Raw genomic sequence first — 14,409 nt, 5'->3', positions numbered from 1 at the left:
TAAGTTGTTTGCAGATAGTGAAACACATTGTGACTTGTCTCTTATTTATGGATCATGATACATTTGTCAATGGATAATGTCTACAATTTTACGACAACGTAGCCTACCGTTCAGACGTGTGCCAGGACTACGGGAAAGGCTAGCACCCCGAGCTTGATCACTCCATTTGACAGCGTAGAATACATTTTCCTCACAGTCTACTGTACCACTGTATCACTTTTACAAATTGTTTGACGCGTCTAGAAACTTTCAATGGGGATGAATTTACGTTTTAAGGCCTCGGGACTAATCGACAGCGAGTTGACAAGTTTTCGTTGGGCCTGCTTTTCTAATGCGAATGCAGAACCGTGAACTATCCAGTAGTGGGCTGCTGTGCAGGCTATTTTGACAGTGAGAATTTTCACTCTACAGTAACTGATGGTTACATAGTAACGCTGGCCTAAAGTGGAATGGCCACGGGTGTACCTGAGGAATCTGGCTGCTGCATACATTTATCGTGTTGGTTGTATTTAACTGGGGACAGTTACTACCGCTAGCAACTGTCCATCTTAAAGACCACTGAAGAGAAGCAAAACTGCAAAACGAGAGGCACGGTACAGCCCAGATTTTTTGTTATTGTCTTGGCTATTGCAATAGTGATGATATTAGTGAGCCGTAGTTACACAATGTTACAATCAAACTAGATTTATCCGTTACAAAATTCGCCGTGGAATTAGCTGTGTGCTACGAGTACGAACACTGTCACAACAATTGCTGGAATCAGATGGATGTTTTCTTTGAGAATCTAGCTTCCTCTTGCTAGACAGAACAAGCTGGCAGAATATTTAACAACGCTAACGTTAGGTAGAATGGTTAGGCTATGCAATATTGTTGTGTGAAAAACATTCGTTGCCAAACGTTAACGTGTAATTAACAGAGGTAGGTCGAAACGTGTAACGAGACTGTAACGCAATGAGATAAATTACACGAACCTTACATTCCACTAATTATGGAATTATAGCTAACTTACAATGATGGATTTGATCTAAACGCGGTCAAAAAGTCACCGCGTATATGTGATTACGTTACCAATAACCAAACACAGCAGGTTACGTTACAACTGTGTAGGGTTAGCTTTTTCAGGCTCTCATCATGGCGCTTGAGAGCTTAAGCATCCTAAATGTAATGCTAATAACATTGCATTATGACATTATTCAAATCACTCGGTGTTACTGTAATGTATAACAATATATTGTGTCAATCTTTTGTGTTTTCAAGGGAGATTGTTTAAAATGTCAAAAATGGAGCGCCTGAATGCCCGTGTCGACAAACTGTTGACGGTGGCTGTACAGGAGATACTGGAGGTAGTGGGCGAAACGGTGTCAGACTACCAACAAGAAACTGCCCTAACAGAGCGGGAGAATGAGAGTATGAGATCGAAGTTGCTGGAGTTAGGGTATGAGGTGAAGACACTGAGCACAGGTTAGTGTTGAAGATCTGGAGTAAGTACATTGGGTTATTGGTAAACCAGAAGTAATACAATCTGTGAAAGAAAAAAATTGCAGGTTAAATTTATTTATTGTTTATTTATTACTGAATTCAAATAGTAAAGCTGGAGAAATAACTTTTTTTGTCATTTTGAGGTGTAGTTAATTACAGGAGCTGTCAACGACTTTTGGCCCAAAATATTGTTTTCCCAAACCTCTTTGACCAAATACCACCTCCTCTCTCCCTCTTCCTTCTAAGCCTGGTTGGTGCAAAGCACTTTGCTCCAATATAGTTGCCAATGGTCAACTTCCAATTGCCACACATTGCTGGTTTTCCCTGTGTGCAAAAAGAAAGCATTGCTCACACATGCGTCATGTCTGGGGAACATGATAGTCATTTTCTGATATTTTTTTTCAAAGTAGTTTGAACTACATTTTTTGAGTAATTGTAGTTTTTTAATCTACATTTCTCTTTAGGGTAGCTTTGTTATAGTTAAACTACTTTCAGTGTGAATTTATTTGTAGTTTGCATAACTAAGCTTTAAGACTAGTTTCCCCAACACAGTAAAAAATGAGGATTTGAGAAAAAGACCTGCACAAGAGGGTTATCAATATAATGTAATAAATTGAATGTTACTGGAATCTGGGTCTACTGTTGCCACATTATGAAGATTTTATCATTGGCTGTTTTGTTTTGTCATTATATTAGGTGCTGTAGAGTTCACCTTTCTTCCTGATAATGGGGGAAAGTCTCTCAAAGAGCAGCAATGGACCTCCAGATTGAGGCAGGACACAGAGCTCATACCAACTGAGCAGAAACAGGAGTTCATGGAGGACTACAGAAGCAGGCAGAGAGAAGAGGAGGGCAGTGGACTGGAGTCTGTCCATTCCACAGAGAAAATACATTTTACATCAGGTTTTAATACACTCCAGCCTAGATGTGCATCTGGAAATTCTGGTTCAGCCTCACCAAATTTTATGCCTGAATATGTGAAGAGTGACCCTGATGATAAGTCATTTTGCACGGCAGAACTTTTTGAGATGCAGGCTGTTGAACCTACAGAGGTCAGCTCTGTACCCACTATATGGCCTAACCAAATGAAAGCAGAAACTGATGAAGTGCAGCTTACTCCACCAGATCATCAAGATGAAAGTCAGTTAAAAATCTGTACAACAGCTCATTCCAGTTACAAACCTGCTGTAAATTCAGATAAACATAAAGAATACCATTTGAATGAGGAGCAATACATTTGCACTCAGTGTGGTAAAAGTTTTATCGAGGCTGGAGCTTTTAAGAGGCACCAACGTTATCATACTTCTGAGAAATCACACCATTGTCCTGAATGTGGGAAAAGTTTTTATCAAATATGGCAACTAAAACTTCACCAAAGAATTCATACAGGGGAAAAACCATATAATTGCACATTATGTGGGAAGAGCTTCAGTCAGTCAGGACACCTTCAAATACACCAACGGTATCACACAGGAGAGAAACCATATGGATGCACTCAATGTGGAAAGCATTTCTATCAATCAGCACATCTAAAAATTCACGAACAAAATCATACTGGAGAGAAACGTCATCAGTGTACTCTTTGTGGGAAGAGGTACATTCAGTCGTGTCATCTTAAAGCACATCTACGCGTTCATTCTGGAGAAAAGCCTTATGGATGTGCTCATTGTGGGAAGAGATTTGGTGTTCCAGGATCACTGAAGCGACATCAACAATCTCATATGGTAGAAAAACCACACAGTTGTACCCAGTGTGGGAAAAGTTTTAACTTGCCAGAAAATCTCAAAGTGCACCTTAGGTCTCACACAGGTGAACGACCATACTGCTGTTCCATTTGTGGAAAGACTTTCAGTCAGTCAAGATACCTTAAAATACATCAGCGATATCACACAGGGGAGAAGCCATACTGCTGTCATCAATGTGGCAAAAGCTTCAGTCAGTTGTGTCACCTTAAAAAACATCAGCAAATTCACATTGGTCAAACTCTGTAATTTTATATTCTAGTGTCACGGGCTGTACCTAAAGAAAGTCCCATTAAATCATGTCAAATGACGATGAGTACAGTGCAGCATAAAAATAGGTGGTCATAAAGTTGAATTTCAAACTTCTATAAAGTCCTGTTGTGTTAAATGGATAGTCCAAATTCACTTTTCTGCTGTTTTACCCATAGTTGGGTGATTGATACCAATTTTATCCCAATGCATACAGTACAAAAATTTGAGACAATATCTACAGGCTGCATGTACCTGTGTTACCACTATAAATGGCTGTAGACCGTAGCAATGGTAGCTTTTCTGGCTAGTGACAAATACACCTTCCTGCTTCTCCAAAAGCTGCATCTTCCATATTTATAATGAGTGAAAATAGAAACAAAAATGATATCTTAGTTGTTTTAGAGGAAGTTAAGTTTAGTACTATAATTGACAAATAACCATGTATCCATCCTCTGGGCACTGTGATTAGTAGATGTGCAGTTGCCACTTGAAGAATGAGTTTGGGGTTGGCAGTTATGCAGTACTATGCAGTGAGAACGGCAGTGGCAGCCAGCACAAGTTCACAGTCTGTGATGCACATACCTGGCAATGCCTAACTCACGCTTGTATTACCGTTACTTAGCTTAGCACAGCTAACGTTCCTTCCCATATGCAGCCATTGTGGTAGCACAGTTAGCATGCAGTCCATAGATATTGGTTAATATTTTTGTACTGGACATGCAGGGATGAAATTGGTATCGATCTTAACAATGGGTACGATAACCAAAACCCGAATTTTCTAAAAAGTTTGACTATCCCTTTAAGGATCACTCTCATCAGGTTTTGTTCTGGAAACCAAAAGTATGCTTTATAAAGTATTCCAAAGATTGTTTTATTATGCTATGTTTCATTTCTGTTCATTGTAGTCTTTACAAGAGACCTGCATTTACCAGCTTCATTTGACAACATTGGTTTCTAAAGCATCCATCCATGCATCCATAACAAATACCAAATTATTTAGCATAAATAAAGGTTCCGAAAACAACTAAAATTTAACTAGGATACCTAAAATAAACTGAAAGGGAATTCTCTGGATCATTTTACCATGAAAACTAATGCAAACTACAAGAACAAAAATGTGTACTTTTTGCCGAACATGTAACTTACATAAACAAGCTGGGCAAGTGGTTTTAACTGCATGCTGTATTTATTTTATAAAATTAAGCCTGTGCATGTAACCTCTGTATACTGTACAATACATGGTGTTTCAGTTTTCTGAGTCATCAGTATTTGGCGCTTATGTTGTTAACCCCTGTACTATTTTTTGTTGGTTGAATTTTGTTGTATTCCATGTGATCAATAATGTGAATAGTAACAAAGAGATTCCTTCTCTGCAAACATATGTTACAGAACTATACTTTAAGATATTTAGTTAAGTTGTATAATTCACTGTACCTTTCTTGTCTATAGAAACTGCATTGCTGTGTAACAGACCTGGGTCAAATGCGTATTTGTTTTAGATTCAAATACATTTCTGTGCTCCATTGATCTTTCCTGATGTAATTGAGCCTGCCAGTCTGACCAGAAGGTGGGGTTTGCACTTTTTGAGAGTATTTAATTGGTTCCAACACACCAGACAAGATCAGTAAAGTGTAGAAATGTATTTGAATCCAAAACAAATATATATTTGACCTAGGTCTGCTATGTAACAGGAAAAAGCCTAATTGTAAAAATAAAAGAACATGTAGTAAACAAAATTGTTGGGCGTTGGGCCACCACTGTTAAACAGTCATCGCTTGCCTTTTTCCCCCTTGCACCTGAATGAATGCATAGACATGATCCTGAAGTATTAGCTTCCATTCACTGCACTTTACTGGCATCTTGTCTTTCCCCTGGTGTTCCATGATGACATGACCGTAGACACGGTTTCTCATGAAATATCATTAATTTGAGTTGTCTTAAGCTGATGAGAGCTCTCCTTTTGCAGCCATGATAGCCATAATTATAAACAAACAGACCTCTCTTGAATTTAATACACAATCTTATGCATGCTGGGATGTTAGTTGCTTCAAAAATCCATGAACCACACCTGTAGCTTGACTTTATTTTAGGGTTAATTATTATTATTTTGAAAAATTAATTAATGTTCTTATCTCATTTATTTGTGTTGTGTGGTGTATGGCTATAATGCAATAAAATAATGAAAATTCCTTACAATATATGAATTTCAAATAACTAATAGGGAGTAGGGCGATCCTTCGCCTTCAGAACAGCTTCAGCCTTTCAATGAATGCTGTCAGACAAGTTTTGAACCATCTGGGATAGTGGGATGTTGGACAAAACTCCAAAAAGGAAAGTCTCCAGTTCTTTGAGGGATGAAGGAGGTGGAATTCTACCCATAAAATTCTACCCATGGAATTTTTCCCATAAAAACTGTGTGATTGTGGGGGTCATGGGAGTAGTTTGACTTCATTTCGGTGTTCATGAAGCCACTCTTGAATTTGCTGAGTATGGGTCGCATCTTGAATATGGGCACATCATGAGGGAACAGTGTTTACGTGATAGAATACACCTAGTCTTGTAAAATGGCTTCATATCCCTTGGCTGTTATATGACCATGCAGAGCCATCATTTGCCATATTGTCTCTAACGAGATGGTTGCCCATTCAATTAGAGATCCAGTGCCATATTTACCAGTTGGCAACAGACACTGTGGGCTGAAAGCTTCCTTTGGCTTTCTCCAATGTTAACCCATATGGACAGAAAAAGGTAAAAAATGACTCATTAGACTATTACTTCTTTCATTGCTCAGGAGTCCAGGTTTTGAGCTCCTTAGGAGGCTCATTTATGAAATGTTTGTAAGTATAAAAACATATTTGATCTTATATGAAAATTGACACACAAATTAAGATTTACAAAACTTGAAACTGATGTAAAAATGTTCTTATGCTTACACAAACTCAAGACTATGCGTATAAATGTTTCTTGGTGAAGATGCAGCTGTACTGCGGGCTCAACATATTTTATTTCGAGATGTGAGAATATTTTGCCAGTCCCCTTCAAATATGGAGCTGTTATAGGCTATTAGACCATGCATGCTTCAGATTTATTTTTGTGAGCACTGTGAGACGCAATGTTATGGTCAGTTAACTTGGTTATTGCAACACATTATCACAAGTATGCAAACCTTTATGAAAAATAACAACCAAATAATAATAATAATAATAATAATAATAATAATAATAATAAATAGCTATATGATTTTGAAACTTTAAGTCAATGTGCAATATATTTATACATCACATCAATGATTGACATGCATAAAAGCTATATAATTGAGAGCTATATTGAACAATCAAAAGAAAGCTTGTTATGAGCAGAAACAGGAGTTCATCTCCTGGAGAATAACCCTTTTAACCCCAACTAATTAGGTTTTAAGTCTGGCTATTCCACTGACACTACTCCCCTCACAGTAAGAGAGGATATTGCATGATATGTTAAGGTTTGTTTGTATTCATCAGCATTCCTGATGCCTTCAATCAAAACCAAATCACCAACTCCAGATATTCTTATACACATGAATTGAGTTTTGTAGTTTAATTAAAAAGAGTGTGGAGAAGGAGCTGCAAAAGCAATAGGAAATATAAGAGAGGGAGACACTGTTAGGCTACTCAATACATCTGTAAATTAAGGATCTGTTTATTATCGAGAGATCGAACTGAATCAGTGAAATTAACTAGATTGAGAATGGGCCATTGTGGGTTGAAAACTATTGGGAAACAACCTGATGGACTATGTAAATGTGGTAGTCTGGAGACAGTAAAGCATGTTTCGTTAGATTGTAATGAGTAAAGGTGAACAGAGAAGGCATATATTTAAAGAGCTCAAAACTAAGCCTGTTTTCATTTTCCGTTAAAACGCTGCTCGACTGGGGTGAAAAGAATTGCCAAACAATCCAGAAAGGGATTCTGAAGTTTACGCTGTACGGGGGTGTATCCTATCGGATCTAATGGGATCGTCATTCTGGATCTGAACAGTGGGGGACAGTAATGCACTATCCGGTGCCTATTATAGGCCTACTACAAATATAAATGAAGAAGAAGAATGTCACACTTCCGTAAATACTGCAAGCTGACAAGAACGGTAGCATAACATTCCAACAGCGGAAGAGTGGTGCCGGGGTCTGTTTCTGCGTAAAAGCAATGTGTATTTTCATAAATATGTGTGTATGTCGTTTGCTGAATAGAATTAAATCTAAATGATATATTTGTAGGCCTATCTGCATAGCAAGCATTATATATCTCAAGATTATGCAAGCCTTTGTTTCAATCTATCATTGAAACTCAGAATAGGTTGTACTTGGGCTTGATTGAGCCGTTCACCACAAGCAGAAGATTTTACCGCATCATTCTGGGTCAGTTATGTTTCAGGGAATGCTTGTAAGCAAACATGGCGGACATTTGCTGTTATGGTTTACTGATATAATTGTTCTTAAGTAAGGGGAGGTAAGGCACGCAAGCTCGATGAAGGTTAATTTAGCCACGGACGATTTCCACGATGTTTCCACATTTGTGAGTTGTGTTCAGAATGTTGCTTGCACAATAATGTTACTAAATGGAACGTGGCTGTGATAAGTTAATGCGTTTGCAAACTTGCTATGTTACTAGCTGTACTATTTATATTTGTCATTTATAAACAAAATGAGCTGAGTGCAAGAACAGTAGCAGTTAGTGTGATATAACTATGATCTAATCTTACTCGCATTTGTCCGTCTCGGTTTTTATGGTGTGGGCGATATAACAGTAATATATTTTATAACCTAGAATCTATCCACAGTGTTCTCGTAATATTTGTGTTCTGAGAAATATCGGTAAGCTTGAATTTTAGTATATCAAGTGGAAGTTCTGGTTTTATTGTATAGAAACCGTCACGGTGTCGGTGTAGACTTAAACAGGATGTTAATTTTGATTGTTGAAAAGTTCGATTGGGTGATAGGTAGGCTACCCAGTCTCACTGCATTTGAAACTGGTTTTTTATCTTGTGTTTGTAGAAGCTGTCGTAAAATGTCTTCTTACCGTGAAGTATTCCTGACTTGTTTACAATCTGAACAAATGTGACTCCGAAGTAAATCTATTACTGTTTCCGTCGCAGCACTTTCGACACAAGCAATATAAGCGCTGTCATAAAATTTCTTCTTACCATGGAGAGTGCCTGACCCGCAAGCGTACAAATGCGTACCACGGCGGCACAATTATATCGAGAAATACCTTCTTTGAAAAAATGCAGTATAGTGAAAGTGCATTTTGATAAAACCTACCATGCATAAAACACTTCTGTGATGGTGTGGTGCTAGCATGTCTTTCATGATATCATATGCTAGGTGTACTACTTAAATATACAGTTGAAGGGAACACTGACAAGTTGGAACCTAAAAAAGTTTTATAAGCATACTTAAATTGAGAAAGTGTACTTGGTTCACTTTTGAATTATACACATCAGAAAAATATACTGAGGCTTATGCTTGAACTTATTTGCAACTTTTAGTAGGCTACATCAAGTAGGTTGCAGAAATGATACTAACATACTCAACTAGTAGTAATCCACCAGTGTCCACTGGGTGTTTAAGTTTCTATTGCGTTTTATGAACTTTAAAGTGAGCCAGTTCAGTCCCAAAGTTGTCGAGGTCAGAGTAGTGGGTCCATATTTAAAGTTCATGTGTAGCCTATGCTTTTTATTTTTTATTTAGGTAATTTTTATTTCATGGTTCTAAACACACCATGCTATGATGGCATTATAAACTGATTGAGCAGGTGATCATGCATGGTAGGTTTGATCTAAATGCAGATAGAGCATAGCCTTTTTTCCCCAAAGATAGTATTTCTCCATGGTAACACGTTTGTATGCTTGCAGGTAAGGCACTCATCACAGTAAGGAGAAATATTCACATCCATCCATTATCTATACCCGCTTATCCTGATCAGGGTTGTGGGTCGCGGCATGAGTGAGAGGCAGGAATACACTCTGGCACACACATCATTCACACACTCACGCACTCATACTTGTGGGCAATTGCTTGTGTCAAAAGTGCTGAGATGGAAACAGCGGTACATTAGCTTATCGGTCACATTTGTCCAGAGTGTGAACAAGTTAGTTATTTTTTTGATTATGCAGAGAATTGGTAGTAATTAATGGGATTTCACCAACCTTTCACAAGTGGGCTGTGCATAAACTCAACGCCTTTTTATTTAAATAATTGGTTACTAATACCTGGTGAAAATGCAAATGCGAATAGGTACATTTCGTCTCTGATATTTACTTTGCATCCCTACGAATGCAAACACTCTAATAATTCTAAGAACACTGAGAATGTTATCTTCCCTTTCGGTAAAGTTGTTTTCTTGTTGTGCCTGTTCATCTAGTTAACTAGACAACTAGGCTATATGCACTGGTCTGCTAGCTGGATATCCCAGTCATCTAACTAGTAAAAACTAACAAATGGGCTAGCCCATTCACCCTGGACTGATCAGTAACACATTTCTTCAGTGTGTTATTTTCCTTGATCTATCTCCTCTCCACTTCAGTGTCTGTGACTTGGTTTGTTGTAACGCCCATTTGCAGAATATACGTTCTTGGTTCCCTGCGCTGTAATCTTTACAGTAACAGGGCCAAAGCTGGTCCAAATCGGAGTCGTTATTGTAATTTAAAATTATTGAGAATTGAAAGAACAATTTTACATCAAAATCACTAACTTGGACAAAATAAATCAGCTAATGTCTACGTAACAATAGGCTAACTGACAGACTTGAAGTGTTTATCATGCAATAACCCTATTTTCTTATGAGACAATATTAGTAGTGTTTATAGTGGTGATTTGTCAAAATCTACCCGTTGGATCCTGAAATCATAATTTTCTCAATTCTCATAATATTTTCATGATTTACAGAAAACAGCAAATGTCTAAATATTGACGGTTAGCATGTAAATTAATTTTCTCAGATTCTCATAATATTTTTCATGTTTTACAGAAACCTTCACCAGCAATGTCTAAAATAGAGCGTTTAAATGCCCGTGTGGCAAAGCTCTTGACTGTGGCTGTGCATGAGGTATTGGAAGTGGTGAGAGAGACGGTATCGGAGTACCAGGAGAAAACTGCTCGAACACAAAGAGAGAACGAGAGTCTCAGGCGAAGGCTACAGGAACTGCAAGACAAGGTGAAGAGGGCGAGTACAGGTGAGTCAGAGGCTGTGAAGTGGAATTCTTACATTTACATTGACATTTAGGTTCAGCTTGTGACCAGGGATCACTTGAGATTTCACAACATTGATCTAAGAAGCATGTAAATATGTCCTGCATTTTATTTGAGACCATGGCTACTTAAAGTGTGCTGATTAATAAGAGCAACTAAGAGTATTGCTTGTCTTGTCTCTCCCTCCAGCAGGTGCACAGCCTGCTGCTCTTCCTGTCTCTAGAGGAAAGTCTCACGTAGAGCAGCAGCTCGGTGAACAGGAGTGGAGCTCCAGTTTAAGGCAGGACACAGAGCTCACACTGACTGAAGAGAAACAGGAGATCACAGAGGAGCACAGACTCAGACAGAGAGAAGAGGAGGGCAGTGGACTAGAGTCAGATCACATGGGCGAGTCAGAGACTGAGTGTGATGGACTGGAATTTTACACACCAGAATCTGAAGGTATTACTCAAATCCCAGAGACAGTGTCAGCATTTACACTTCAGCATGTTAAATATGACACAGATCTTAACTCGGTGAACATTCCAAAACTGCTGTCTCCAAGCATTTCCAGTCTGAACATTCAACCCTGTTTGGCTTCTGCTGAAATTAAAACTGAGGCTGAATCACAAGAATATGCCACAGCCTGTCAGCACAGTGTACAAAACCCTTTTTATGGTTGTGACTCAAGTTCCGGCACAGCCCAGACTGAACCCACTCCAAGATCTCAAGAAGACGACTCAAGTTCTTATGGACTGGTGTACATTGAGTCAGACATAGCTCCTTTTGAGAAAAATATGAGAGCCGCGTTGGATAGTAAAAAACACAAGCAGCATCACCGGAATGAAGGGCAATACCACTGCATCCTGTGTGGAAAGACATTTGGTCGCATTGGAAATCTTAGGATACATCAGCGATGTCATACAGGTGAAAAACCTTTCTGTTGTATGCAGTGTGGTAGACGGTTCAGTCATGCGGGCGACTTTAAAAAACACAAGAGGGTCCACACAGGGGAGAAACCATACTGTTGTGCTGTATGTGGAAAGGGTTTCAGCCAATCAGGATATCTGAAAATACATCAGCGATACCACACAGGGGAGAGACCATACTGTTGCCATCAGTGTGGAAAAAGCTTCAGTCAATCAAGTCACCTAAAAAAACACCAGAAAATTCACATTGGTCATATACCCTAGTTTTTCACTGTTGGAACAGCCAATGTAAGACTGAAAAGCATGAATGAATTAGTTTGCAGCCCTTTTTCCATAACACTTTTCAACATGCTCAAATTTGTGAACATTAAAAAGGATTGAAAAACATTGATCATATTAATTGGCATAACTGAAAAAGTGATTTTCTAGACAAGCTTTGGGAGTAAATAATGGCAGTGGTATAGCCAGAACTCCAGAAGGAATGACATTAGCGAAAACTGCAAAAATACTATAATAAGAATTAAGAGAATATTCCTATATTCAAGTTACTGAAAATATGCATAGTCAGACTCCCACTTAACTAAAAGCAAGGGGCTGGATGGATGTGATCAGGAAAAACGGCTAGTAACTGTGTTTTAGCATAGGTTTCAAACACTGTCCTGCTTGTACAACTGTAGAACTGTAAAGACCAGTTTTAACTATAGATATAGATATAACTATAGATATACATCCCCTGCTACCATATCAAGTCAATGACAATTCTTTTTTTTAATGAATTTTGTACTAACACTACTTATGCTGAAGGAACTACATTCCCCATGTGCAAACTTTGTTGTTGGTTTTCTGATTTATTATTGTTATTATTATTATTATTATTGCTTCCCCTTTGTATTTTAAGCTGGTAACAGGCAAGGTTGCCAAATTTGGTAGACTTGGTTTAATAGTTGAAGCCTGCTCAGTTAAAATATTGGGCAGTTTGGCCACCTGACAAAATTTAGACATTCAGGAACCCTGCACTTGCCCTGCCAATACACCCCATTTGACCAAAAGTTACAAAATATGGTACCCAAAATGAGTCCCTCAAATGACAAATTTATCAGTAGGACTGACATTTCAACATTTACAATGTCTTCCTCAGAGTCAAAAACACGTCAGTCCTACCCTCTTCATGTTTTTGCCCAAAGCAAGTGTGCTCCAGTGTTCCTTATTTCGAGCCAGTCCCCGTGAAGTGCCCAAGTCTTTTACTCTAGTTTTACTCTAGTCCTGGCAGTTGTGCACCTATCCAGTCCTCTTTTATTTAGCTGACTTGAAGCACGTTGGGCATCTTCTTTCATATCATATACATGCCTGTGTTACAGAGATAGAACATCCTTTGATGTTTTCACCTTTTGACATTTCAGAGAGGTATGATGACATGATTGAGGTTATTCTGCAGGGAATCATAATGTATTTTGGGTCTGGGTTCACATGCTGGGTGAAGTAGAACAAGAGCTGGCCAGTACCAGAATGGTTAAATGTCTAAGCTAACTGACTCCTTTGGGGTGATGCATAATAAATAAAAAAAGATGACCAAGGTTTGTCAGGCGTCTGCAATCTCTCAGTTTTTGAGTGCCATTAACTGGCAAACATTTAGGAAAGCAACTCACTTCTGCCAGTGGTTTTCTTTTGTACTAATTAAAGGATGGTGAAGCAGAAAAACAATGGATGGATTTTGTGAGCTTATTATTTGTGAATAAACAAACAGCTGTATAACACAAGCAAATTTGGGCATGGTGGCATAGAATATGAAACAGGACAACAAATTCTAGATGTCTACCATAGGTTAAATGCTCTTTTCTCTCTTATGATACTTCAGTTTGTGTATATATATTGTGTATATGTACAGACTTCTCTGCTGTATCTTTTCCACAAACTTCTCAATCTAAAATGGTAGACACTGAAGAAACTGTCAATGCAATGCCTCTTATTTAATTTTATTCTGTTGGTTTGTGGATAGATTATAATATTAATGATTAATATCTGTTGTTTTTATGTTGGAAAGTAGTGTTCTACTGCAAACAACGTATGTTTGTGTTGATCTTTCTCTTTAATCAAGATATTGTCTACTTATTTTATTTTGATTTTTTTTTACAAAATACCAAAAAGCTATACAAAACTTTAATTCATATTCATTCTTGAATGTGTCCCAACAATGTTTCAGTTGTGTATGAAAACATTTGACCTTAAAGTTATAAAGAAATAATAAAAGGTAAAATGAAAAGGCCTCATTCTCATTGTGCATTTTCCTTGTGTTCAACCATTCAATTTTTAAAATTATTTTTTAGGCATTATGTTTTTGGGTTGTTGTGAACGTGATATCTCAGGAATTTGGCAAAAACATCCACTTGGACTCAAGGATGAACTGGTTAGATTTTGGTGGTCAAAAGTCAAAGGTCAAGGTCATTGTGACCTCACAACACGTTTTTTCCTTGAGGGAATACAGAACACGTTTTTGTCTTGAGGGAATTTCTTCACATTTGGCACACACGTCCACTTGGACTCAAGGATTAGATTTTGGTGGTCAAAGGTCAAGGTCACTGTGACCTCACAAAACACGTTTTTGCCTTGGTTGGTGGAATCTTACAACCGTGAGGCGGTATGAAAAATCTTTAAAAATACTTTTTATGACAAGCAACTGATTTCACTGGAACAGGCAAATATATGACTAGTCTTACGTTCAAAAATAATTTCTAAATTTGTGCTTATTTCACTTAAATAGATGACAAGTTGTCTTTATTTTACAATCAATGTGAAATAAATAAAT

The 14,409-nt window shown here is 37.9% G+C and overlaps 2 protein-coding genes across 9 annotated transcripts; both read left to right on the top strand.

Annotated features, from left to right (window-relative positions):
- The first annotated feature begins 26 nt into the window (after positions 1 to 26).
- LOC135249203 (zinc finger protein 664-like) lies at positions 27 to 5,609 on the top strand. 3 transcript variants are annotated; one of them, XM_064324585.1, is made up of 3 exons: positions 27 to 174; positions 1,258 to 1,461; positions 2,176 to 5,609. In XM_064324585.1, the coding sequence occupies exons 2-3, from the start codon at positions 1,272 to 1,274 to the stop codon at positions 3,468 to 3,470; spliced, it is 1,485 nt and encodes a 494-aa protein (XP_064180655.1). In that variant the 5' UTR covers positions 27 to 174; positions 1,258 to 1,271; the 3' UTR covers positions 3,471 to 5,609. The 3 variants fall into 3 exon arrangements, with proteins under 3 accessions (XP_064180655.1, XP_064180654.1, XP_064180652.1); XM_064324584.1 differs by having other exon boundaries at positions 27 to 588; XM_064324582.1 differs by having other exon boundaries at positions 27 to 593.
- A 1,866-nt stretch (positions 5,610 to 7,475) lies between these two features.
- Positions 7,476 to 13,873, top strand: LOC135249212 (zinc finger protein 16-like). 6 transcript variants are annotated; one of them, XM_064324604.1, is made up of 3 exons: positions 7,476 to 7,633; positions 10,478 to 10,682; positions 10,888 to 13,873. In XM_064324604.1, exons 2-3 carry the CDS (start codon positions 10,493 to 10,495, stop codon positions 11,868 to 11,870), a joined length of 1,173 nt encoding a protein of 390 aa, XP_064180674.1. In that variant the 5' UTR covers positions 7,476 to 7,633; positions 10,478 to 10,492; the 3' UTR covers positions 11,871 to 13,873. The 6 variants fall into 6 exon arrangements, with proteins under 6 accessions (XP_064180674.1, XP_064180673.1, XP_064180675.1 ...); XM_064324603.1 differs by having other exon boundaries at positions 7,507 to 7,595; XM_064324605.1 differs by lacking the exon at positions 7,476 to 7,633 and adding an exon at positions 7,685 to 7,866.
- The last annotated feature ends 536 nt before the right edge of the window (positions 13,874 to 14,409 follow it).

This window comes from Anguilla rostrata, chromosome 2 (genome assembly GCF_018555375.3).
Source record: "Anguilla rostrata isolate EN2019 chromosome 2, ASM1855537v3, whole genome shotgun sequence".
Taxonomy (NCBI): Eukaryota; Metazoa; Chordata; class Actinopteri; order Anguilliformes; family Anguillidae; genus Anguilla; species Anguilla rostrata.
This window is presented reverse-complemented; position numbering and strand designations above follow the sequence as displayed.